This window comes from Miscanthus floridulus, chromosome 11, assembly GCF_019320115.1.
Source record: "Miscanthus floridulus cultivar M001 chromosome 11, ASM1932011v1, whole genome shotgun sequence".
NCBI lineage: Eukaryota > Viridiplantae > Streptophyta > Magnoliopsida > Poales > Poaceae > Miscanthus > Miscanthus floridulus.
In genome coordinates, this window is record NC_089590.1 from 88,867,612 (window position 1) to 88,895,597 (window position 27,986).

General features: G+C 47.2%; 1 protein-coding gene and 2 pseudogenes across 1 annotated transcript; 1 reads left to right on the forward strand and 2 right to left on the reverse strand.

Annotated features, from left to right (window-relative positions):
- The first annotated feature begins 12,270 nt into the window (after positions 1–12,270).
- On the forward strand, positions 12,271–17,746 carry LOC136492408 (S-locus-specific glycoprotein S13-like). Its single transcript, XM_066488432.1, has 4 exons — positions 12,271–13,127; positions 15,055–15,592; positions 15,686–15,771; positions 17,743–17,746. The coding sequence occupies exons 1-4, from the start codon at positions 12,271–12,273 to the stop codon at positions 17,744–17,746; spliced, it is 1,485 nt and encodes a 494-aa protein (XP_066344529.1).
- A 372-nt stretch (positions 17,747–18,118) lies between these two features.
- LOC136493788 (G-type lectin S-receptor-like serine/threonine-protein kinase At1g11330) lies at positions 18,119–21,732 on the reverse strand (annotated as a pseudogene).
- Positions 21,733–25,541: 3,809 nt separating this feature from the next.
- Positions 25,542–27,614, reverse strand: LOC136492409 (E3 ubiquitin-protein ligase WAV3-like; annotated as a pseudogene).
- Positions 27,615–27,986: the final 372 nt, after the last annotated feature.

Below are 27,986 nucleotides of genomic sequence, written 5' to 3' on the forward strand. Positions count from 1 at the left end.
GAATGACTTACAATTTGGGATGGAGGGAGTAGAACAGAAGTAGACAAAGTTTTTTATTGTTAGAAGAAAAGAAAAGGAGGCTACGTGGCATGCAGGGGATAGACGGACCAAAAAATTTCCTGGGCTAATCTATCTCTATGACACAAGATGCCAAAGTATGTATTTCAGAATAAAATTGACCAAACCAAGGACCAAGATTAGTCCACATTATGACTTGGTGGATTAAGACACGAAGGAGCCAAGGAGGAAGGATCTTGATTCTTGACCAAAGCAATGATGAGCAAACACTCTTGCTACGTGGCAGCACCCCCGCATGCTGTTGTAGCCGCCGTCTGTTTTTTATTTCCTTTATTTCCTTTGTATCTTTTTTTTTACTTGCTTGCCTTTCATTCAACTTGAATTGGTCGAAGACTTATACAAGATCAAATCACTCACACATGCTGGAGTCACATGCCACCTCTCCAGGAGATGTGTGTTACTGACTTTGAACCCCTCTTTTTTATCTTTGAATGTTTCTTTGTATCTTTGAACCCCTCTTTTTATTGTTAATAAAGCTGTACGGGCTGGGGGCCCTCCAGATTCCATATATATATATATATATATATATATATATATATATATATATATATATATATATATATATATATATATATATATATAGTGGTTGAAAGCAATGAACTTATTTAAAGTCTACGGATGGCTGACCTGTTAGACAAAAGCTAAACATGTATTTCTCAAACAACTAGAGGTCGTTAGCCGGCATAGGAAGTCCTCTAGATGGTATTCTATTTTGTTGCATAGGATATCTCTTGTAATTAGACGAGAACTTAGAGCAACTCAAAGAGACTCTTTTTTTCCCGAACACGCAAAAGGCTTGCGCGTCTTTGCATTAAGTAGTAAGGAGTTTTGGATTACAAATGTTGTGGCAGCGCTCTAGGGGGCTCAACAAATTAGAGTGAAGCTCCTGCCCTCCCTAGTGCTCGAAAATTCTTAGGCTACTATACTGAAAAATAAACAACACATATGTCATGCGCCTGCTTGCACCCATTGCCCGGCCTCATGCTTGATTATGGCAAGTAGCTGCTGTAGCTGGGTGGCGGTGCCCCGGAAACATCTTGCATTTCTCTCCTTCCATAGCTCCCAGGCAACTAGAGCGAAAACGGAGTCTGCTCCGCTCCTATTGGTGCCGGTCCATGTTGATCTCCAGGAGGTCCACCAGTTGAAGATTGTGTTGCAGTTGGGGAGGCCTTGTGTGTGTCCAAACACCGTAAAAGGGGACCATGACACCTAAGACGGGGATGAATTAGGCAACTTAGAAGTCTAACTCTAAACTATAGTCTCCTTTTCTAACCTTAGCAAAACCTATGCAAAAGATAAACTATCTAGATGTGCAACTACAGTTTTGCTAGTGTGTTGCTATCTCTACAGCAAAAGGAGTTATGCAAACAATGTAAATGCGGAAGTTAAAGAATAAGGTAGAGATATGTAAACTCCCATCGACAACTCCGGTATTTTTACCGAGGTATCGAGAAGCGCGCAAGCTTTCCCCTAGTCCTCGTTGGAGCCCCTCGCAAGGAATCCCTCGCAAGGGCCAAGCTGTAACACCCTCGGTGTTACAATGTAAACCTTTTGCTAAAACACTACATAAACATCATATTTATGTGTTAATGTATGTAATATAGGGTGTAGATTAATTTACGTAACTTAAAACGACCAACGAAAATGCATAACGAAAGGTTGTTCGGGACGTGTGAAATTATCAAGTAAGGATGTTCGCGAATTTTTATTGAACGAAAACACTATAGAACGTATATACGAAACTTTAATAAAGTTATAAGTACAAACCTTGTAGATGACGATGAAATACCTGCGGTCGAATAATGAATTCACTAGCTAACTGGTCTAATAGGTTGGAAATTAAATTTGACGCGAATCTCATCAAGACTTAGTCAATTTCGTAAGTCTGAAAAATGGTCGATTTCGTAAGTCTAAAAATGGTTTGACAAAGCTGCATTTGGCAATTTTTGTGGAGTAATTGGGTTAAGGAGTGATGTGGTTTTATGGCTGGTTTTAGTAGCCTAATATGCCCTCTTAAGAATTGCATAGGTGGTTTGGCGATTGAATGAACGATTTAGATTTTTAGGACGCTTTAAAAAGCGTGCATGACACGTTTTCGGCCGGTTTCAGCGACTGGGCGCGGTCACCGTGCCTCGGCGCTCGGCGTCGCAGCGCTGGCTCGTCCAATGCGCGCACACACGCGCACTGCTGCGCAGGCTCCGCGTCGCCGCTGTCGCGCCCAGGCACGTGTTGCACGAGCAGAGCACGCACACGCCCGCGCCGTGCACCGCCGCGTTCGATGGGTCGCTGGGGGCCGGTTGGCCTGGCCGCTCTGCCCGTCGCTATCATCGCGGGCCCGATGCCCTGGCCGGTCCGCTGCCGCCTACCTCGCCGTGTCGCTGTCGCTGTCTTTGCATTGCGTCGCGTCGCGTCTGCGCTGCGCTGCGCTGCGGTGTTCCTCTCTGACCGGGTGGATGCCGTCCACCTATGCTGCTTCGCCTCCGTCCCATCACCGTGCTGCGCCGCACTGTCACCGCCGCGCCACAGCACTCTGCCGTCGCGTCTGCCTGCGCCTCTGTGTCGTTGCTGTCTCGACTTCGTGCACGTGGGCTTGCCAAGGCCACTCGCTTGTCGTTCGCCATTAACGGCGCCATGGCCGCCCTACCATGGTGCCACCGCCTGCACGCGCATACGTTCCTCTCCTGGCTGTGGTGGCTCGCAGTGAGTTCACATGTGCGGTCGCCGCATCCCGCCAAAGCTCGGTCAAGTAGCCGGACCCATCCCCTTCTTTTCCCCTCCCTCCTCTACTGTCGGGCCAGCCAGGCCGCGCCATCAATCCGACATGGATGGGTCATGTCCATTCAATTCGGTGCGCCCCCAACTCCGTCTTCGAGCCTGCTAGCCGACCGACCCCGCACCGTGTCCAATCGAGCCTTGGCAAGCTCCAATTTGGAGCCGGGTCTCCACCGTCGCGCCATTAAAGGCTAAGCCCGCCGTTGCCGTGGGCACTACCCACCTTGTCATCCTGAGCCAAATTGGTTGCACCCCTAGCTCCGCCTCGTAGTCGTTCTTGACGTGCGCACCTGAGCTGCGCCATCACTACTTCCCTCGCGGCGCTGATGCGGCCGTGTCTCTGCGGCCCACCGTCGCTCTTGTCACGCGCACGTGGTCGGCTCGACTAGGGCAGTCTCCGGTCGCACCACCACTTCGTGTAGGATCACGGTGAGACCCTAATGCTCCTCTGCTGTCTGTATTTCCTCTCCGGTGGCGGAGCTTGACTGAATAGGGTTGCCGCCGTCGCAGGTTGGCCGTCGCCACAGAGGGAGCTCCTGGACGCGTCCCCGTTCATCTCTTCACCGCCCACCGCTTCGCGTCTACATCTAGGTGAGCATCGGCACCTTAGAGGGGGCAGGGAGGGGCCTGGTTGGCCGGCATGACCGCCTAGTGCCGTCGCCGCCGTGCCGATGCGCGCGCGGTTGCCCGAGGACCTAGCCGTTGTGAAGATGGATTGTTCCGAGGGCTAGATTGCTTAAGTCCAGACTGTAGGAATAGGCTGCATAGTGGTTAGGGGAATAGCAGTTAGATTGGGGGCGTTTTCACAAATATGACAGGCGGGTGAGCCTCCCCATCGCGGGCTGTTGCCGCGCGGTTGGGCCACGCCCCGTGTGGGCCATGCCGGCGGATCGCTGTTTACACCAAAATTTGGGGAGAAAGAACATAGGAACTCGAAGCTTCCAAGATTGTGTCATCAAGGAATCGATTGCATAAGGATCAATATCAGCTAATTTGGATGCGGCACTGAAATCAACTCTCTTCAGATGATGTCAGTAGATAACGACAATAAGCTACGATTGGCGTCGGGAAAGACATGTCGGACTCTACAAAAAGGGAAAGATTAGGGTCCAAATTATCTTAAATTAGGGATGTTTTCTCTTATACCAAAGATTGTAATGAGTCGTACTTGAGTATGATTCATGTTTAGGCTCCGGGTATAAATATTGGACCCTGGCTATTGTAAAAGGATATCCAATCAATCAATATAAATTACCTTTTTTGGCTTTACACCAACCCTTAGCAGTAGGAGTAGTGTAGATCTCGGCGAGTTCTTCAACAAGCAGGGCTGCATCGGTCCGGCCGACCTCCGGCTTGTCTATACCGTCATGGCTTATACTTCTGTTTGTACGGCTGTATCAGTTAAGTTTGACCTCCACTGTGAGCTCTAGTATAAACTAGTTATCGATTCTTATCTAGTTCAAGTATGGCTACATCGGTTAAGTTCGACCTCCACTGCTCGAATTAGATTAAGGTCAAGTTATCGGCTCTACCTAAGAGTGTCATCCTTTGCGTAGATTCATTAAGTTACCGATCTTGCTGATGTTCTTTTTGCCATTAGTTTTAGCAACATCAACCTGCCCGGTCGAGATCGATCTAGATCGGCCTCATATCCTTTTAGTCCGTCGTTTGCTTTGTTACAATACGATGTTTCTTACTTTGAGCGACGAGTTATGTTTCATCGGCTGTTCTACTTCGATCTTGATCGTGCATAGTACACGTTAAGGCATGTCTAATCTTGAGGAGGTTTGTTGGCTAGTTAAATCTGGTCTATAGTTCGCTGTTATGGCTGCAACGATCCCATCAATCCCCACTGATGGCACTTTAGATCGGAGGATGCTAGTTAGTAGATTTGTTTTCGATGAGGCGTGACCTTGACTGTTTGCTATACCTACATCGGCTAAATAGCCGATCACCCGCACTTTAACGCATACAATGTGTCTTCATGATTCTGTTAAATGTGAATAGATCTGTTTACTTTAAAGGTTTGATTTGTTGTCTTTATCATGGCTGCCATCGATCCGGTTGAACCTCACTGTTAGAGATAGCAGGATAAGTCTGATGAGTTCATAGGTTTGTCCATGTTAAATAGTCGATTGTTCACATGCTGTAGTCCCTTTTCCACCTGAATCGGCTATTTTAGCTGATCCGTTTGAGCTTTCACACATATAACATGCCTTTCGGAAAGCTTATCAATGTATAGATGGTTTTACGGATTCTTCGGTTTTAGTTTGTTATTATCATCATAGCTGCCATCGATCCGGTCGAACCTCATTGTTGATGGTAACAGATTAGATTCAGAGCGTTTGTAGATCTATTTGTATTAGACAGTCGTTTTATTTTGCTCTCTTGTCGTGGGTTCCGACTCTTTCCGGACCAACTGATTGGAGGCGGGGATGGTGGAGGTCTAAGCACCACACTAAGTCCGGGATTCAGGTGTGGGGGCTTGGAGTCCAAGTTTGGACGGGGACCTGGACCCCTTGACAGGAGAGTGGTGGGTTGGTCCTGCTTGTGCCTGGGGTACAAGCGGGGCATGTGTTTCAGGGTACCCAGCTGGGTTACATTGATTCGTGAATCACCGTGTAATACGGTACGACTTGTCTACGATCTAGCACCGTAGTAAGAACTAGAAGATGAAAGATGGTGAAATGGAACTGATTGCTCAACTCTTGCTTGAAAGTACAGGTGCTTACATAGAATGGTTAGCTAATAAACTAATCATGACTGCTAATAAAACACATACATAAAGATTCACTACTAGTATTGCTTTTTGCAAAAAAGGAAACCCAGCAAACCATAAAGCTTATCATATCTATTGGAGTTGGGAAATTATTCCCACTAGTCGGGTAAGTCTTGTGAGTACATTGTGTACTTAGAGTTTATTTACCCCTGTTGCAGGTACAGCTTGAGGAGTAGCTGTTGTGTAGAGGATTCTTCTGGTGGGCACAAACGGATCCTTGTATCTTATCGTTAGATGTTTATTATAATTCCGCTGTTTAAATTCCGCACTCTGAACTTGGTATTGTAATAATGTATTTCTAAGAATTCTTGTTGTATGAAATGGACTAAGTATTGTAAACTCATTCTCATTATTAGATCCTGGAGAAAAAACGTGAATTATTCGAGTTCTCCTTTGGGGTGTGCTCGACGGAACCGTCCGATGTAGCCAGCTCTCAGGGTGCTTAGTGTTGGTGGAAGACGAGCGCCTCCAGAAGCGTGCTATTTCGGGCTGCCACAACGACCAATTAAGATGATATGATGTCGATCTATCTCTATCTCAGTCGGGTGATTTTGTTACAATTAATAAAACATTAATTATAGCAAGATCGATAACCGGTGAATCAACCAAAAACAGCAAGAAAAGTCTTACTAATCTTAGCAGATTCGATAACTGGTGATATTGTATTAAACAACAAGTTATTTAACACAAGATCGATAACTTTGATCTATATTGTGATTCGTAAGAGATCAATCAGCTGATTCAGCCTTAGAAACTACGATACAGATCGATAACTAACTTATATTATGGCTCATAAAAGATCAATTAGCTGATGCAGCTTTACAAGCACAATACAAGTTATGATGGTACTCATAAGCAAACTGGAGGTCGATCAGTCAATGCAGCCCTGTTTGCTGAAGAGCTCATCGAGATCTACAGTACTCCTACTCCTAATGCGATGGCGAAAGCCGGAAAGATTGTATTGATTGAATGTTCATCCCCTTTACAATAACTAGGGTCTAATATTTATACCTAGAACCTAAACATAAATCCTACTCAAATACGAGTCATTATAATTCTTGGAATAAAAGAAAATTTCCTAACTTAATAATAACTTGGACCCTAATTTTCCTTATTCGTAGAGTCCGACACATCTTCTTGGCGCCACTTAAGTATAGACTATTGACGTCGTCTGCTGACGTCATCCATAAAATAGCCGATTCTGACATTACATCTAAATCAGTTGATATCGATTCTCATCTAATCGATTCCTTGATGACACAATCCTAGAAGCTCCGAGTTCTCTCGTTCTTCTTCTCAAATTTTGGTGTAAACAACCCTAGAGTGAGCGCTATATGAACTTATGCATAAATATAAGGATAATCTAGCTATACTAAGTATACAATCAAAGTAGATCATGAACATGATAACTAGGAACATAAACGATATGAATAATGTTGTCATAACAATTATAGCAAATATATAAAAGTAATGAGAGATACAAAAGAGAGGGGTACAAAGATTATACCAAACCATGCTCTTGACACGATCAGGAATCCAAGCGAAACTTGCTTGCCTCCCTCTAGACCTAGCCTAACTACCTATGCCCTAGAATATAGTGGAGCTCTGAGGATGATTAGGGTTTCTATCTTTTCAAATGACTTATTGCCTCAGGGAGGGTGACAAGGGTTGGTATGTATAGGCCAGAGCGTCAATCCTAAGTCCTCGGATCAAACCGACTTGAATAAACGGCGTAGATGCCATCTAGGAGGCAGTGGAGAACCGACATAGCAATGGAGGGCTGACATGTGGGCCCTAGGGGCCGGTCGGCCTGCAGGTGGGGAGTCCTCTCGAGTCTTCTGGAACCTTCTGTGGTTGTTTTCGCTGTGGATAAGCGCGACTAAGTCTGACATCTAGGTCCACCTTGATGGTTTTCTGGATAAACCCTGCAGAAAATACAGATTCACCAAAACTCGTGGAATTTATTAGTTTAAACCCATAAACCTTTATTGGTGATTATATTTATACCCTTATGCATGTTATATTAACGGTTTATAATGTTTGTTAACTACCGTCAACAGGCATGCGGCCGAGTCAGGGCAGGAGGCGCGGTGGAGGCGGCCGTGGCAGGCGGATGGAGGCAGCTGCGGCGGGCAAGGTGAGTCTGGATGACCGGGGCTGTGGAGGCGGTCGTGGTTGGCGGATGGCGCAGTGGAGGCCGCGCGTAGAAGGGAGCAGGCCTTGCCTGTTGGACCGGTCTAGTTCGAGAAGCTAGCAGCGTCGAGGGACGGACGACATCCTATTCCAAGTATATTACCTTAATGGATTAGAACTCACCACAAGCGCTAGTCTTGCTTGAGGGTTCTAATCTACAGCCTCTTTCCTAAAAGGAACATAATCTATTTTGTCCTCAATCGTACAATTTTCAGATTTAACCAATTTACTAGAAAAAAGTGTCAACATTATTTATGATACTAAGTAGGTATATTATAAAAATATATTGTATCATGAATCTAAATAATAATTATTTGGCATCTAGACATTAACAAGTTTTTAATTTGTACACGTTTAGCCAAACTAAAATGTTTTATTTATATGATAAAAATAGAATTGTATATTTTTTAGGGTAAATTGTATATTTTTATTGAACAGATTAGTAGTAGTTTTTTCTTGAAGGAAAAAAGTAGTAGTTTTTTTTTTTTTTTTTGAGAAAGCCGACCCTTTGTGGGCCAAGGAATATCTAGAGGTTCGGCCCATCACAATAGCCCAGTCGTTTCTCCTCCGTCTGACCGTTGAGTGCACGTCGATCTACGATTTGGAGCACATGCACAGCCATCACCGAGCGCCATCGTCCTTCGGCCAGGTCGCCGGCGCTAAGAGGGCGGCAGGGCGCCAAATCGAGTGAACGGCCGGGCGGCCGGCCGCCGTCGCTCTTGCGAGCGATACCGCGGTGACACCGACGCGCACGACCGCACCACCGGTTTGACTTCTCCATGCATCCAGGGATTCAGCCCTGGGCCAAGTCAACCCGTCAATCAGCGTCCGCCGAGGTGAGAAGTGACTGGCATGACGTGAGTTGAAATTCTAGAATTCTTAGTCATCAAATACGCATCAATCCGTCAAATACGCTAGCTAGGATGTGCTAGGTCATATACGTACCTGACACTAGTATAGCCGAGCTCAGCACTAGCGGTTCCAGAGCCATTTCTACTGGCGTCTGAACCCATCGCCAGTGTGAAAGGCCAGTGAAAAATGAAAATACTACAGCGCCAATGTTAACACATTTTCTTTAGCGGTTCGTCGAAGCCAACCGCTAGTGATAATATTATTTACACAGGCCCTTCACACTACCCCAGTTCTTCATATCACTGTCAGTGCAGGCACTTCATCCGACAGTGATAAGCTTTAAAAAAACAAAAAAATACACGCCGCCACCACCATGCTCTCTAGCTACCGCCGCCACCGCCATGCTCGCTGGCTTCCCCCACCGCTGCTCCATCAAGCAGTTTATCCAAGAAACAATTCATACATCACAGACAAAGGATGAGGGATTCAACACAACACAAATCAACTCTTCCACAAATCGAATCAATTCATACATCACACAGAAGGGTTCAACACATCACAAATCAACTTCATCCACAAATTGATTCATACAGCGTGTGAGAGAGGAGAAAGAGCACCAGGAAGGAAAAATTGCCGGGGAAGAGAAAGAGTACCGTGAGTTGTGAGGTAGAAGCCGCCGGCGCTTCTCGCCCTCCCGCTGCCGAGGTGGATCCACGCGAGCCGCCTGCGGTCGCCCGCCGCCCATGCTTGCGCCGGTCGACAGAGCCGCGCTCGCGCCGGTCGCCGGGAGGAAGAAGTTCACGCCGGTCGCCAGGTGGATCCGCTCGCCAGCGCCAGGAGGAAGAAGCCGCGCCGGGATCCCGACCGCTCACCGGCGCCCGCGGCGACCTCGCGCCCGCGGTGGCCTCATGCCCGCGCCGTGCCGGGGTCCCGACCGTTCACTGGCGGCCGCGGCGAGGTGGATTTGGGGAGGAGATTTGGGGAAGTCTAGAGGAGGTCTGAGGAGCAGAGAAATATCTTCAGGAGAGAACGGAGAGAGAGCGGAGAGAGATGAAGAAAGGTGTGCACGGACCAGTTAACCAGGATGAATAAAAATTTCGGGTCCAGAGCCTATGGATCACCGGCGGTCTGTGAAATGCAACCGACATTGATAGACATCACTGCCGACTTTTATTACCAACCGGCAGTGATAATATCTATCACTGTCGGTTTGTTAGAAAATCCGGTAGTGATAGCCATTTTTCTTACGAACGGATAGTGATGCATCTATTAGTATCGGTTTTAAAATTCCGGTAGTGATAGAGCCGACAGTGATGGTTTAGTCTACAGTAGTGTCAGGTAAATCATCCGTTAGTGTTAACGTATTTGCACCGGGGGTTCGTTTGTATGGTGTGCAACCCTAGATAGCATACCTAGCCAGGCAAAGATATCAATCAAATCAAACACCATGATGTTGCATCAATTATCTCTCACGTTGAATAATAAGTAGATCTGCTCTTGATAAGGATGCTCGTACGTGTAAGGATGGCAACTGACATGGTCAGTCTTCGTCTCCTCGACAGTACAACGAATTCTTAGGTCTCAGTCTCACACCGTGTCCCGAAGTTGTTTGGCAAGTATTAGGAGCCGAGAAGAAGATCATCGAGGTTAGAAAATCTCCAACATTTCGGTACAAAAACTAATCTTGATTTTTTTTGTAAGACTAGAAAAGTCTAACTCCAACAATTTTCTATTTTAACTCTCGATCTATCTGTACTTAGAAAAAAGAAGGCATCCCATACGCGCACGATCGACCTCTACTCCTAATTATGATGGGGCATTGTTTTTTTTTCTTGGGCACTCTGACCGTGGCTTCCTAGATGTTCACTGGAATTGAATCTATGGTCGCTATTTTCACATATGAGAAAACTGAGAAATAGAACAAGCAAAAGAGATTCGGTTTTCTACGTTCTAGTTGTTAGGATGTCGTAATGACCGGCAACAGTTATCCATAGATACAAGGATGACCGCCACTGCCACTTGGAGGTTCATCGAAATTGGATCTCAAGTCACTATTTTCAAATTTGAGAATATTGGGACATGGGGCAGGTAATGTAGATCCTGTTTTGGAGGTTCTATACTAGGTGTGAGTTTGGTGCAGGGATGGCCGACTCTAAGTCTGGTGTGTGAGCAACTCTAGCAGGGCCTCAAATAAACCCTTAAACAAATTTGAAGGCTTAAACAAAAAACATAGGCCAGTTCAGCAGGCCCTACAAGAGCCCAAAAATAAGAGGTCCTCAAATAACCCCAGGCGGCCATCATTCCTAGGGCTCTCCACCCGGTCCCTACTTGGCCTTTGGAGCTACTTCCCACCTGCCAGACTCCTTTCCTTTCGGGCAAGATCTTGCTCCCCCAACGGATCTTCCTCAGCCGCACGTGGCTCTCCTCTCTAGCAAGCTCCCTCAGGCTGGCGTGGCTCCCCTCTCCGGCGAGCTCCCTCAGCCACACGGCTCCTCTCCTTCCCGGTGTGGACCCAATCGCTCTCCAACGAGTACCCCGGCTACACAGCTCCTCTCCCGAGCGACATCCCGCTCACACAGCTCCACTCCCCAACGAGCTCTCTCGACTGCGTGGCTCTCTACTCCCAGCGAGGTCCCGGCGCTTCTCCCAGCGACTAGAGACCCCAGCCACATCTTCTCTCTTCCCATCCCAATTGCTCCTCGCCGGCTTCCCCGACGTTGTCTGATGCTCCACTCCACCTCTCGGCGTTCCTGGTCCAGCCACTCCTCCCGGCGACCTCGCTCGAAGCGGCTGCTCCGCGAGACCTCGACACGGCATGCCTCCCGAAGAGGCTCATCAGGGAGATATCAATGTTGCTCCTCTGCTCTGAACATGCATACCTAGATAGGTAAGAGAGAGGAAGAGAGAAGAAGAGGGGATGCTGAGTGGACCCCTTGTGTCATTGTCTGTTGGGATAAATTTAAGAGCACTGATTTGAGAGCTCACATGTTGGAACAGATGAAAAAATAGGCTCTCAAAAACAGGAGCATACCTCAGATCATTTGAAGAGTCAGTTTGAATAAAAATCGTTTTCTATATCTTCTAGTCTCCAACAACTTTTCTATATCTTGTGTGTACTCTAGAGAGCCATCCTCACTCTCCATATTAATTTTTAGCTAGGGAGAAATTCAGAATAATGATGACTATATTTTTAAATATCTAATTAAACAAGTTATTGGAGAATATATTTTCATCAAAATCTCTATTTCTAACAATTATAAAAAGGATACAGAGAGTCTCTTGAAATCGTTGTAACTTGTAACCAAGTACCAAACATACGTTGCACGTCACAGGTACCGCATTCCCATTCATAGCTGCTGGACTTCGATCGTGGACTCTGAGTTCATGAAATTCCAGTCATAGCTGCTGGATGTGACTTCTCTTGGAGTCACGTATCATCCATGGATTCAGTCAGTCAGCGCGGCTACTTATAATCTGGAAACAAGATGGCATAATGCGCACGGTTTTAAATTTTACAATCTAAATCTTCTTAGTTACTAGTAGCATCTTGTGAGACCATGAAATCTCCTGTGCAAGGACAAGGAGTATCCCTGGTCATGGCGGCAGCAACCATCAAATTTCTCTACCGTCTTGCTCTGACACTCTCCATGCTCCTTACCTCCGCCGCCGGCATTGTGTCTGACACGACGCTCGTCAACAATGGCTCCAACATCACCGATGGCGAGACGGTGGTCTCTGTGGGTGGCTCATTCACGCTGGGGTTCTTCGCCCCGACCGGGGCCCCAACCAAGAGATACCTCGGAATCGGGTTCACAGCGTCCCCGGAGGCTGTCTGCTGGGTGGCGAACCGTGATAGGCCACTCAACGACACCTCCGGCGTACTGGTGATCGGCAGCGCTCGGGGCCTTCTCCTTCTCGACGGCTCTTGCCAGACCGCTTGGTCTTCCAACACGACGGCCGCCTCTGCGGTGACCCAGTTTCTTGAGTCAGGCAACCTGGTCGTGCGCGAGCAGAGCAGCGGCAGCATCCTCTGGCAATCGTTCGATCATCCGTCGAACACCTTGCTCGCGGGCATGAGGCTCGGCAAGAACCCACAGACCGGAGACGAGTGGTCTCTCATGTCGTGGCGTGCGCCAAACAATCCGAGTCCAGGGGACCATCACCTGGTACTGGACACCAAGGGCCTGCCGGCGATCGTCTCGTGGCAAGGCAAAGTCAAGACGTACACCTCGGGCCTGTGGATCGGCCCGAGGTTCAGCGGCATCCCGGAGATAGCGTCCTACTCCGGGATGTTCTCCATCCAAGTTGTTGTCCGCCCCGACGAGGTGGCCTACATGGTCACCGCCATGCTCGGCGCGCCCTTCTCCCGCCTCGTAGTGAACGACGACGGGACGGTGGAGCGTCTGGCGTGGGAGCCGGTCAGCCAGGTCTGGAACGTCTGGTTGCGGTCGCCACGGGACCGAGAAATTGGCTATGACACGACTCCAAACGTTGGGCTTCTCTATGATAGGACTCCTAACGTTTGTTTCTCCAAAATAGGACTCCAAATAATTACAATAAGCTCTAATGACATTTTGTTTCTTTTTTAATCTCTTTTGTCATCTAAAAATACATGTATTTTTTTGTATTGACCCTATTACCCTTCAGCAAGAGAAATTGGCTAGCAATGTATCGATTCATCTATTCTGGATTCCGTCGTTTCATCTACTCCTCATACGCGCAGTCACGAGAACACCGACGCTCCTCCTTCCTGCGCGAGAACACCGGCGCCCGCCGCTTCGCCGTGAAGACCGCTGGCCCTCTCCCTCCCCCACGCCGGCGATCTGCCCTCCATGGAGGAAGAGCCTCCAGCCGAAGATGTCCACGCTGGGGCGGTTGCCATGGACGTCGAGGCAACGTCGGGGCCTGCTGCCCTAGCCCTAGGCGCTTCGGGGCCTGTTGCCCTAGCCGCTGCGGCGCCTGGTGCACAGCCGGACGCGGCTCCTGGAGGGCAGGCCACGGCGGCTGGTGCAGCCGATGACCTTCCACAGCCTCCAATGGAGAACCCTGGCGACGATGCTCTAGCTGTAGCAAGAGCTCTGCTGCCCACTGTTCCTCACCCGATAACAGAGTACAATCTTCCGATGCTTGATGTGCAGAGGTATTGCCCCTAACGATTTCTGTTTTTTGCCATTAAGGATCCTTTCAGTTTGATCGTGCATTCAGTTTGCCTTGTTCATCCATTCAGTTTGCTCGAGGCATGGAAAGTTCAGTAAACTGTCATATGTAGTAAATGATATAGCACTAGACCATGCAGCCTAGCTGTAACAATTGTTCAGTATTGTTCAGTAACCATGCAGCCTAGCTGAGACAACTATCATATATCGCTCATAACTATTGTTCAGTATTGTAACTAATCAATTAAGAAGGCATAAAACATATATAGAACGTAAGGCAGATCATATATCAACCATGCAGCCACTAGCACCCCACGGAGGCCAACCAGGGATGAAGTCCTATGAGATAGTCTAGGAAGGGTCACTAGAAGGTAAGGAATATTAACACATTTATTGTACACAATAATTGTTTTATATATACATCTAATTGCCGATCGTATTTATATGCAGCAAGCTAGCGATGTTACTTGGAGAGGGCACATCTTCACAAATTGACAACGCTAGCCCCGTGAGGATGCCTACCCCGGTGCCACCAAAAAAGATGACTCCAAAAAGGAGAAAGCTAAACATTTGATGATGGAGCATTTTAGTTGTGATGAGATGTAACCTCATGATTTATTTCATATGACATTGATTTCGTTTGGAACTACATTATGGTCTTCTGAGATGAACTTGTTTATGCTACAAACATGGTTTTATGAGATGAACTCGTTGCTAAATTCTTGTCGTTATATATTACTTGTAATTGTGTATGAATCAATTCTTGTTATATATTACTTGGAACGTTGTTATATATTACTTAGAACTGTACATATATTACTTGTAACTGTACATGGCGGCCATTGCCACGGCCAGCAAGCCAAGGCAGCTGTGGCCAGCCAGCCACGGCCAGCCAGCCAAGGCACCTGCAGCCAGCCAGCAAAGGCCATAGCCAGCCAGCCAAGGCAGCAGCCCAGCCAAGGCCAAGGGCCGTGGGAAGCAAGCAGCCAGCAGTGACCTTTTTTTTTTCAAAACGACACAACAATCACTGTCAAAACACTGAAGGGTAAAACGGTCATGTTAGGAACAAATACATGTATTTAGATGTTAAAAGAGATTAAAATGGCCCGAAATGTCATTAGAGCTTATTGTAATTGTTTGGAGTCCTATTTTGGAGAAACAAACGTTAGGAATCCTATTATAGAGAAACCCAACGTTTGGAGTCCTATAATAGCCAATTTCTCGGCGGGACCTCTGCGACAGATACGCCAAGTGCGGCGCGTTCGGCCTGTGCAACTCGGCCACCGCGTCCACGCAGTTCTGCAACTGCATAGACGGGTTCAGCCCGGCATCGCCGTCACAGTGGTCCATGAGGGAGACCTCCGGTGGTTGCCGTCGGCACACGCCGCTGGAGTGCATCAACGGGACGACGACGATGGGTTCATGGTGTTGGGACTTGGGAGGAGTGAAACTCCCCGACACGGACAACATGACGGTGGACATGAGCGTGACGCTGGAGCAGTGCAGGGCGAGGTGCCTCGCCAACTGCTCGTGCGTAGCGTACGCCGCCGCCGACATCCGAGGCAGAGACGGTGGCAGTGGCTGCGTCATGTGGACGGATGGCATCGTGGACGTTCGTTATATGTCTCCTGAATATGCCATGGATGGCGTCTTTTCTATCAAGTCTGATACATATAGCTTTGGTGTCATACTCTTGGAGATTATAAGTGGTTTGAGCATCACCGCAACACGATTCACCGGCTTTCCTAACCTATTAGCTTACGTAAGTATGCTAACATTCTTGAATTTGTTAAGGTAAAAGAAAAACGCTTCTATTATATGATATCTTATATGCGATTAATTCCATTTGGTTTAGGCATGGAGCTTATGGCAAGATGGTAAGGCAATTGATTTGGTGGACTCCGCCATTTTGGAGACTTGTTTGGCAATCGAAACTTTACGGTGCATCCAGATAGGACTCTTGTGTGTGCAAGACAATCCATACATTAGACCTCTCATGTCATCAGTTGTGTTCATGTTGGAGAACGAAACCACACCACTTTTAGTCCCAAAACAGTCCGTCTATTTCTCACAAAGGTATTCAGATGACCACGGAATAGGAGAAAATAGTATCAGCTCTTCTGTGAATGAAGTGTCACAGTGTTGGAGGGATGGTAGATGGTTAATTTGGTTATATATGAATGCTAGTATGTATGAATCACTTTTTTCTTTTATAGATGTGTATGGTTTCTTTGTTTATTTTTTTGTGATAGGAGATGTGTATGTTGTTATGAGCTTGTACAGTATTTTGGTCGGCAGTCACATTGCTATTGGTTTGGTGCACCTTCTTACTATGTGGTGTGGCATAAGAGCACTTTTTCGTGAATGTGCCTCCGAATCTTCTTTGTCGTGTGATTTTGTTCTTTCAAAATATTTGGGGTGTTTGACAATTGCCACAGAGACCATCAATAATCTTGGATCATGTATCATACCGAGGGTGGATTACCGCATTGGTTATCTAAAATTCTGAACGCGAGGTGAGGTCGAGTCGAAGCCAGTAAACTTTTTAATATAGGATGGGATCAGCACCAATGCGCCAGGGATAGAGCAGGTATTGGCATTTAGGGCTGTGTTGGAAGCCTGGTTTTGGAGCCCAAAACTAAGCCCAATGATTTTCCAGACCTCATTGAAAAAGTCAGTTTGGATGCCCTTCAAAACTAAATAATATGCTTACATCTATATAGAGGCCTTAAAGCATCCCCAAGAGTTTTTCTAAAACTTACTCTCTAAATCATCATTTGAAGAGTCATTTAATGAATATCGATTTCTATATCTTTTCTAATCTCCAACAAGTTTTCTATATGTTGTGTGAGTCATTCTCGTTTTCTATCATTGGCTAGCGAGAAATCCAGGATAGAAGATGACTATGTTTAGATAACCAAATAAAGAAGCTATTGAGGGTTTTTTTTCTCTTGAAAATCTCTATTACTAGTAATTAGGAAGGGTATGGAGAGCCTCTTGTAGTTCCTCTTACATCCCGCAGAACAAAATGGCCTCCCCAGCCCACAAGGAAAAAAAAAATACGGCGGAAGTCGAGAGGTCAAAACAACGCGCTTCGCAAAACTAGCATCCGAAACGTTGCTTTCGTAAAAATAGCAGTCAAAACAATTGCTTCTTGTTTTCTTTACCATTTTTCCTTTTTTCCCCTCCTTTCTCTTTATTTCTCCAACAATCTACCACCTGAGTGGAGTGTTCCAAGCACGTGTGATCTAGCCAGATCGATGTGTGTCCAGTGTCCTGTGGCATGGGCATCATGGGAGAGATGATGGCCTGCCTAGTGGGCGCTAGAGGAGTAGAGGATGCTGTAGTTCCCGATGGACTGGGCCGCTCGAAAGGAGGAGGTCTTAGGCCCATCTAATCGGGTGTCCTTCAAGGACTTCAGCAGTAGTTCAGCAGTGCGGACTGCGGAGGTTTGAGAGCTGAGGCGGAGGAACCGTAACCACGCAGCCGGCCGCCCTTCTTCCTTTCGTAGTAGTACGGCTCGACAGGCCCTTGACGCCTCGCTCTCGCGCCGCCGCAGTTCGGCACCCGTGTCCATGACCGCCGTCTTCGCCAGGTACTACAGTGCTACTGTCTACTGCTACTGGCACTCGGGGTCTCTGCTCTCGCTTCTAATTCTAGTGCCATGGGGTCATTTCGTCGATGAATATGTAGGACAGTAGCAGTAGGACGTTTTCATCCCTAGTTCGAAGAATATGTAGGACTTCCGTTGTATTTGCATACTATGGTCTTCTCAGCTTACTTAATTTTACACAAAAAAAAAATACTTGACGTGCTACACATTCGGAGGAATTGGTGATCCGAAGCTTTTGCAGAATGTGTGAGCTCTGCCGTCAGTGGCGATTTGCTGAATAACCTGAATTTCACTTGCAGCTAACGTTGGAAATAAACATCTAAATTCCTGGTGAACCTGGCCAAGAAAAATATTTGCTAGTACCAGCTGCAATCCATAGTGTATTTATTATTTGCTCATCTTATACAAATAGCAAACCCCACATATGAGGTATGTGACACAATGCTGAAAACAACTCTGAACTTGCTACAGTATATTCGTCTGAACTATGGTTGTTTTCTACTCTCCAATGACCACTAAAAGAAGAACCCCGCAAGTTTACTAGCTTTATAGAAAAATATAACAGCTGATGAAGAATTCTATGAATAATCCATATGAGGCACAGCACTGAAAGATTAGGCAGCCTTCACCATTTTGCATTAGAGCAACTGAAGATTAAAGCAATGCCATGTGAAATTTGATTGCATTCTTTGTTATGACACTTGACCATATAATTCTCAAATCCCTATATATTATCTGCATTTTTTTTTCCAAGCTGCAAGCTTCAATTCAGTGTGTTCAGTACAGTAAGCTCATATATATCCATATCCCTTTGGAAGACTGTACGTTCACATATATTATGACCAGCTATGCTGCTGAAATTCACTTAACCCTACAGACCTACACAGTTGGTCAAAGACTTGAACATTTATATAGTAAAAGTTGATGTGAACATCTAGCGGCCCTCTAGTGTCGTGATACACGATGTATTCAGAAAACCTTCTATGTTTCTCCTTGTTTCTTCAGTTTCACTATTCCTTGGTAAAAAATATACAGGCTCCTTTGGTGCTGGAAGCAATGTGGTTCTTTCTCTAACAAAAACACAACTGATGACATGAGTGGCCTTGCATTTGGATTGTCTTGGACACACAAAAGTCCTACATGAATACACCTCAAAACTTCATGGAGTGGATAACTTTCAGCAACCAATGAGTCCACCAATTTCGTCGCATTTCCCTCTTCCCATAACTTCCATGTCTGGAAAAATGTAAATCTTTTTTCTGTCAAATTAATATATTTTTGTTTATGTTTATTAAAAACTAGAGTATTTCACACTACTTACATAAGCTATAAGGTTTGGGAAGTCCATTATGAGCTGAGTTGAGATTATCTTCAAACCACTTACAATCTCCAAGAGAAGAACGCCAAAGCTATATGTGTCTGATTTGACAGAAAAGGTACCACTTGTCACATATTCAGGAGACATGTAACCGCTGTTTAAGCAAATTCAACAACGGAAGAATTTGAGTTAGACTAAACTATTATAGTTGCATTATTTAGCATTGACTGGTAAATGAATTACTCACTATGTCCCAACAACGCGGGTAGTGTTTGCTAGTTGCTGGTTTCCCCCAAAGATTCTTGCCATACCGAAATCCGATATTTTGGGACTCATTTCTGTGTCTAAGAAGATGTTACTTGCTTTAAGATCTCTATGAATTATTGTTAATCTTGAATCTTGGTGGAGATATAGAAGCCGGCTATGCCTTTGATTATGTTGAACCGTATTGGCCAATCAAGCACATGCTTTCTTGAAGCATCTGCCAACAAGTAGTATTTAACAAAACCTATTGTTAGTCATCAGCAGTATCCTTTTTGTCAAAGTAAGAACTGCATTATGCAATAGAGTCAGTGCATACCGAACAGGAAGGCATCCAGGCTTTTGTTAGGCAAGTATTCATAGATCAGTAACTTCTCTTCTTCATGAATACAGCAACCAAGTAGTCTAACTAGGTTCCTGTGCTGTAGTTTGACAAGTAGAACTACCTCTTTTCTGAATTCATCAATACCCTGCCCAGAACCTTGACTAAGCCTTTTGACAGCAACTTCCTTCCCTCCTTCCAACATTCCCTGCATGATTGCATTCTTCTGAATTGGAAAATAATGAAGAGTACAATTCTTTCTTCAGTTTTAATGATTCTTTTAACGCATATTATCCTATAACTATTAATGTGAAAATTTGCCATTACCTTGTAAACTTTGCCAAAGCCTCCTCTTCCAAGCATATTGCAGTCAGAGAAATTGTCAGTTGCGGCAACAATGTCATCGAAGCTAACAAATGGAAATTCTTCATTTTTGTCTCCAAGTTCATTTGAGGTGCTCAAGTATCTTAGCATCAGTTTCTTCTGAATCTCCCTTTTTCGCCATTTCCCTGCTGGTTGGGAGTGGGACATTGATACCTTTTTTCTTAAAACTTGTACAGTAATAGCATTACATGTTGAAACAAGGCACTTATTGTTGTACCTTTGAATTTGCATAGGCAGACAAGGGCTATGCATGTGGGTAGCAGCAGGCATGCTACAACCGGGACTACAATCTTTATTATATCGGTCTTGGTTTTAACTGCCAAAGTAAAACTTGTTAGAATGCGCTGAGTAATTAACTAACTAGAAGAGCTACTATATCTCTTGTTGTTTGTTTTTAGTTTCTGAAGCCATTACATTAACTGGTGATAAATGAAGGAAATAGAACCGATCGAGGTAGGGAAAACAGAGCCCATCATCACCCTATTGGGGGAGTTGCAATGGGGATCACCTGACTGGAGATGCTCTATTGCCATTCAGTTTTATTATACTTAATGCTTGTGTTCTTTAAATCACATTAATGAAAATCTATTTTGAGTGGACATTTCTCACTATGGTGTATCTTCTGCTTCATTGCTAGATGGACATCTCTGCCATCATTGGAGAAACTGGTCCTCTGATCAACAAATCTGAACAGCAGATGATGAAACGGTGCGTACCAGGAGGGTTGGCATGGCGGAGGTACAGCTTCTCGCCATAGTTGATGCTTTTCCATGTGTCGACAAGCTCCCCGGTCCAAACCAAGCACCTTGACTGGTCGGCCATGGCACCGCTGCTGCTCAAGTTGGCGTAAGCATAGGCGGTGCAGGAGCAGTTACTGCTGCACTCAGCCGCGCACTGCTCAAAGCTTCTGTTCCGGAGGAGCACGAACTTGTCAGGAACTCTCATCCCGGGCAAGGCCGCGAAGTGGCTTCCCTTGCTGCACCGCAGAGGCTCCATTCTCCGGCATCCTTTTAAAGAGTTGAGACCGGCGGCGACGGGCTCAAAGCCCTCGAGGCACTGGCATGCCGGGGCAGCTCCGGTGAAGTTGCAGTAGCCGTTGGGGCCACACGAACCATAGAGGCCGTAGCCACCGGTGGGGCGCTCTGAGACGACCGTCCACGCCGACGAGTTGGCGTCCCAGCTGAGGAGCTTCATCATGCCGTTGTGGTCGAGCATGATCCGGAAGTACGGCGAGCCGTCGGAGACCGTGTACTCAAGGTAGAACTCGTCGCCGGTGTTGACGAGGGTCTGGTACACCATCGAGCTGGGGGAACTTGTGTACATGCCACCGGACACCGACACGCCGTTCCACACGCTGATGCGGGAGTACGGGTCGGCCCCGTGCCAGACCATCAGCTGGAGGTTCGAGACGGGGTCGAGGCCGAACAAGAAGTCTCCGGTGGACGGGTCGAAGGGGCCTCTCCAAGAGACCAGGCGCCCGGCGGGGCGAGCCCTGTGGATCATCAGGAACCTCATGCCTGGGAGAATGGTGTCGGTCGGGTGATCGAAGCTCTGCCATATGACCGTGCCGTTGGGCAGCTGGAGTACCAGGTTCCCCGTGTCGAGCAGCACGGCCAGGGGGGAGGCGTTGTCGGCGGCGGCAATGGCGTTCTGCGTCCTCCAGACAGTGCGGCCTTGGGAGTCCGACAGCACGAGGTCAGAGCTGTTGCTGATGGCGAGCGTCGGGAACGAAGCCGTGGTGGCTAGGCGGTCGCGGTTGGCGACCCACACGACGGTGCGATTGCGCTCAGGGATGCCGTGGAACCAGATCGCAACGTACAGGCTCGTCGTGTTGGAGCCGGCCGGGGACGGGGAGAAGAAGCCGAGCCCAAAGACGCCGCCTTTGGAGATGAGCAGGTCGCCGGGGGTCAGTGGCCTTGCGCTTGTCAACTGGTCATCGGATTTGCAGACACAAATCATCAGGAGAATCAGGAGGATGAAAATGGTAAGGCAGGTCGTGCCCATTCTGCCTTCTCTGTTCTTCGCTGACGAGTCAGGGGCGACGAAAATGGCATCAAGATATAGATCAGGTTGTGGCACGTGGACATGGCGATTTTTTTTTAAAATTTTAACACTTTTTGAAAACTAATTTTAAAACTAACATCATCGGTTTTTTTTAAAACTAACACTTTTGGCCGCGCCTATTGTCCTGGCGCGGCCAAATGCCTATGCCGCGTTATGCATGGCGACGCGGCAGAGGACTGATATGTCGACGACCGAAATCGCTGACTGCTGACGGGACAGAGTCTGCCGCAGCACCGATCTTGGCGCGGCCCAACGTTGCACACACGGCAATGCAACGTCAAATCAAAAAACCCAGCTCCTGCACACACGGCACATGCATGCCTGCACGCTTAAACATGTGGTCGCATCTGTCATTTTTTCAATTGAATTATGTTTTTATCCACGGCACATGCCTCCACGCTTAAACACGTGGTCACATGTTTTTATCCACGCTTAAACATGTGGGCACTTGCACACACGGCACATGCATGCCTGCACGCTTAAACACGCTTAAACCCAGCTTTTGAATTATGTGGAACATTAGAAACATCCAGAGTAGGGCTAGGTGAAAGTGAATATCGATGGAGCTTCAAAAGTTTTTAAGTTTGACTAGATTTATAAAAATATTAGCAACATTCGTATCTCTAAATAAGTTTATAAAAATATATTCAGCGATTCATCTGATACTAATTATGTACCGTAAGTATTAATATTTTCTTTTATATATTTGGTCAAAGTTGTAAATATTTGATTTTTAAAAAAATAAAAATGATACTTTTTATGGGACAAAGGAGTAATGATATAAAACATGTCTAGAACGCTTTCAGATATAAGATTCCAATCGTTGAGGGGACAGAATAATGACATGGCTCATGGACGTGTGTAATTTGGCAAAATGTATGTAACAAACAGTGGTGTGGCGCACGTAGATTACTCAATTACTCAATATGTAGAGTCTTTAATTACGAGAGAATATTATAACATATTTCTTGAGCAGTTAATATAACTCTCTTTAAAGAATATAAATAGATTACTTGACACGTAGATTACTTTTGTATTAGTTTCCTTATGAATATTTTATATTTGATTGAAATAGTTATTTATTTATATTCTTTTAATTTTTTATTAGATATCCGGATGCTACCATATGTATCCAACTTTTATTTGTTTTGCATTCGTATTTCAATATCCGAATTCGAATATGTATCCGGATATTGGAATACGTATCCGAATTCGAATTCCAATATTTATACTCTGGATGTTTCTAATGTTCCGATGGTCACTGGGCTTTGCTTTTGCTTTTTCTTGCTTTCTTTACAGATTTTGAAGATAGCTTGATTACCTTTCAGGTTCTCCGCTAAGTTGTAGAGAATCAACATGCCGACGCGGACGACGCGGTGCGATGCCAACAGGCGATGCGATGCCGACGCGGTGCGATGCGATGCACTGAACCTTGGGAGCGTAGACTAGCTCGTCGGGTCGCGGTGCGTGACAAGTGTCGACCCGCCCGTGCTCCGCTCGCCCGATACCGCTAGCCACAGTCCACAGTGCACTACTCCTAGTCGCCTACTCCTACAGTACTACTTACAGTATAGTGCTAGTTTTGTCGTGCGACGAGCCGTGACGAGCGTACCTTGCAAACAAATGCGGATCGAGTTGCTGCTCTGCTGGATATGTGGAGGGGGCCCATGCCTCACTCTTCACACGCCTAGCAGTACACGCTGCAGCCGCAGCACCAGTGGACGGAACAGCGGTGCTTGCCTCTTCTGTGTCCTCGTCCCTGTCTCTCTCTTCCGCGATTTCCGAGACAAACCCGTAGACGTGCATGTGAAGTTGTTCCCACACTCCTATACTGTACTTTAATGTTTCATATAAAAAATGGTTGTTGTAAAAAAAATCCAAACAAGCCCGCCACATGCAGCTGCATGTGTGCACTCTGAAATGACAAGCCGAGGGCTGACGCGCCGTCAGTGATGGCGTGGCACTGCAGCGCCAAGATCGGTGGCGCGGCCGGTCCTGCCACGTCACCGGTCTCGGTAGCCGCCACGTCAGCCTGCCGCCGCGCCACCATGCATGGCGCGGCACAGGTATTTGGCCGCGCCAGGACAATAGACGCGGCCAAAAGTGTTAGTTTTTAAAAAAAACCGACGGTGTTATATTTAAAATTAGTTTCCAAGAAGTGTTAAAATTAAAAAAAAAATCGACATGGCCTGGTGGAGCCATAACCGGGAGTGAACCAATAGTCTGACAAATTTGATGAAAATGCAAAACGTCAATGCGGTGTAATGGTCTAAAATATTTAACAATAGGTGGTTGACATTGCCCGGTATTTCATAGAACAGAAGTAGACAAGGTTTTTTATTGTTAGAAGAAAAGAAAAGGAGGCTACGTGGCATGCAGGGGATAGACGGACCAAAAAATTTCCTGGGCTAATCTATCTCTATGACACAAATTCAGAATAAAATTGACCAGACCAAGGATCAAGATTAGTCCACATTATGACTTGGTGGATTAAGACACGAAGGAGCCAAGGAGGAAGGATCTTGATTCTTGACCAAAGCAATGATGAGCAAACACTCTTGCTACGTGGCAGCACCCCCGCATGCGTTGAACTATGCTGCACGTGTAAAGAAAAACTGATGCCCACAGTCACAGTGTTTCGTCGCGCCAAGCGAAAATGAAGCCCGGCTGCCTTGGCCAGTTTGGATTGGAAGATTCAGAATAAAGCAACCCCTCTTCTGAACATCTTTGGAAACGAAATGCATGTAACAACTGAGATTGCAAAAAGTCTAGTAAAAAAACGATGGTTCAAAAAACCTAGCAGCCTTTAGTATTGTCATTGGCGCTAAAACGAATTAGAGAGATGTATACTTACATTGTGGATGCATAGACTTATGTCATATAAAGATACATATATGGTGAATTTTAGTATTTAATCATTTTAAAAAATTGATAGGGTGCATTTGCGTCCCCTAGTACTGAGTAGTTTCGCCTCTAAGTTTTGTCACACACTCACTCGCTCCATTGATAGAGAGTTATCTCTTGCTTCTATTTGCAAAGTATACATGCTCTTTTTAAAACACTTTTGTATATTGAATAGAATGTTTTAAAAATTTTATATATTTTTCTAGATATTTTTTCATTTTTTCTAGAGCTAAAATGTTTTTTTCAAAAAGTTCTAAAGATGTTTTCACGACCTCTAAATATCTTATTTTGATTTGTGGTATCCTAATCTATCTCTAGATTTTTTTCAATTTTTTTAAAAAAGATTAGAGACATTTTCCGTGGCCTTATCAAATATTTACTTTTTAAACTAAAAAGGATTGTTTATTTTGACAGGCGCGAATGTAATTGAAAGTTAAGGGGTGTGTATGGTGTGCCTATTGTACTTTACAACTCTTCTTCTTAATAAAATGGTACAACTCTCCTGCGTATTTGAGAAAAAACAAAAAAAGTATAAAATCAACTTAAAATGTAAACCAAGGCAAAGAGATAATTTAAATGGTTTAAAGTTCAGCAGGTGAGATGTCTAATTTTAAGTTCAAGGTGAAAAATCAGATCATGGCAATAATTTTTGGAGAGGCAGAATAAAGAGTAAATTGCGCGGCCGGTCCTTAAAGTATTGAGCTGATTTCGTCTGGGTCTTCAAACCATGAAATCGCACTCTTGGCTCCCCAATCTACTTAATCCAATCCATGTAGGTCATAAATAGCCTAGACGGTGTCCACGTACGTAGGGGAGGCACGTGAAGCACACGTGACCCTCGGCAACTACTGGACAGCGAGCACATAACCATGACGCCTCCCCACCGCCAACGCTGCCCCCGAGGGCTGCACCACAACCTGAAGGGGGCGCAGCAACCTTGTGGTCGCGCGCTGCTGCGCGTGCGAGCTCAGGCCAGCGAGCACATACGCGCGCCCCGCCCGCTCGTAGCTCTCCTGGTTCGCCACGCGCTTTCTCATGCGCGACACCTCGGCCCGCAGCGCCCCGTTGGGGTACCCGCCGCCTCGCTCCGCCGCCCGTGCCATGGCTCGCCCCCGGTTCCTGAGTATCTCCGCAGCCTCCTGGTGCGCGCCCCGCTCCGCGGCCGCCCTAGCCGCCGCCATGTCCTCGATCGCCTCCACCCAGGCGCGCTCCCGCTCCACCTCGGCTGACCGTTCCGCGTCCACCGCATGCTCCGGCCTGGCCACCATCGTGTCCTCCGCCGTCACGTCGACGTGCGTGCCACCAGCGGCTTCTCGGTAGCTGTAACGAGCTTTGAGGAGAAGAGTCTCGCTCTCGCCGCCGCCCGCGGCTTCCGCGGTTGGAACGGCCATGAACAGCAAGAAAACACCGCTCCTCGTCCTCGTAGAGCTCGCTGGCGACGATCGACGCCGAGCGGCCGTCCTCGTCGACACGGCTCTCGTAACGACCGGACTTGACCAAGCTGATGCGGACTCCGGGATGCCCGCAGGCAATGGCGACGCGCGCCTCCTGCACCACGATGGTGAGCAGGCCGCCGATGCACTGTGCAAACGCGTCCTAGATGACTGCCTCGTTCTCGATGAAAGAGAACGTCCCGCCGGTGGCCTCGGCCACTACGTGCATCGCTGCCGCGTCATGGTCGTTGCCGAAACCAAAGGTGTGGATGGGTGCAGACAATTCGCCGGTGCTGCCAGTGCCAGGCATGAAGGACGGTGGCACCAGCACCTCGTAGTTGGGCACACTGCCCCGCGCCAGCCGCGGCATGCTTTGGTTGTCCCGGCCGTCGGAGAGGAGAATGACGCTAGAGACGGCGTTCCGATGCCGGCGCTCGGCGAGCACCTTGGCGGCCGTTCGGAGCCCCTCGGCGATGTTGGTGGTGCCGCCCGCTCTGAGGGCCTCCACTGCCTCTGTGGCGAGACTCTTCCCGGTGTCCGACATGCGCAGGAGCCTGGTCACGCGGCGCGCCCCGGACGAGAAGGACACCACGCTGAGGCGGTCGTGCGGTCCGAGGCTGCCGATGGCGAACCCCATGGCCTGCTTCACCAGGGCAAGCTTGTTCCAGTGCATGCTTCCGCTCACGTCCATCACCGTCACGAGGTCGAGAGGAGCGCGCGGCGCGTCTCGGTGCTGCCACCTCGCCATCGACCACCCCCCAGAGCCTTCACGTGCACGAGAACGGCGAAGTTGTCGTGCGACGAGTCCCTGGCAACAGCCGAGAACTCGACGTGTGTCTTGATGGCCAACGTCCCACTGGATGCCGCAGCTTGTCGTTGGTTGTCTTCGCCAAAGGGCAGCTCCACCTCGTCGTCGTCGTCGAACACCTCTGGCTCCGCAGGCTGCAGCGGTGGATGCACGGCGGGGACAGGTGACGGCTGCACTCCGTGCATGGGCTCCATGCGGGGAAGTGGCTGCCACGGTAGCGTGGGTGGCATCGTCGATGGCTGTGACGGCCGCACGGACGGCCGCTTGCGCCACTGCGCGTTGTAGAGCGGGCAGACGAGGTGGCTGTGCGCGACGCTCGCGGAGATGCGGTGGCTGCCGAGGGTCACATGTGTCTCACGTGCCTCCCCTACGTACGTGGATAACCATGTCGACTGCTTGACACCGTCTGGGCTGTTTAGGACCTACATGAACCGAATTAAGTAGATTGGGGAACTAAGACTGCGATTTCATAGTTTAGGAACTCAGACGAAATCAGCTTAATACTTTAAGGATCGGCCGTGCAATTTACTCCGAAATAAACGTGGTGGGAACAGATTGCAAGCGGGGAGTTCAGACTTCAGTATTCAGCACATCCTGCTAAAGCCCACCAGACAAACACTGGCCGCGGCAGTGTGTCTGTCAAATGAGAACTTGAAGCCCATAAAGCTGTAATGCATGGTTCTAGGCCTTTCCACCAATAGCCAACCCATTGCCGGCGGCGCGAAAGTCGTCCAATTTCATGGTCGCGATTGTACCTCACCTCAAATTCATACTACCATTGTCACTACCGGACATTATTTGAGAATGATAACTTAATTATATTCTAATATCTACAGTTTCACACAATAAAGAGACGCAACAAAAACCAGTGTAGTTATTAAATTTTTTTGCCAAAGATAAAAGAAGTATCTTCGCAATAAAAAAATATAAGAGAAGTATGCAAACTACTAATGTATTACAGATCTGCTACAGGAAATTATGTACACATACAAACATTGCATAACCTAACCATCTAGCGTCCCTCTAATAACACTGTCATGCTCATGTTA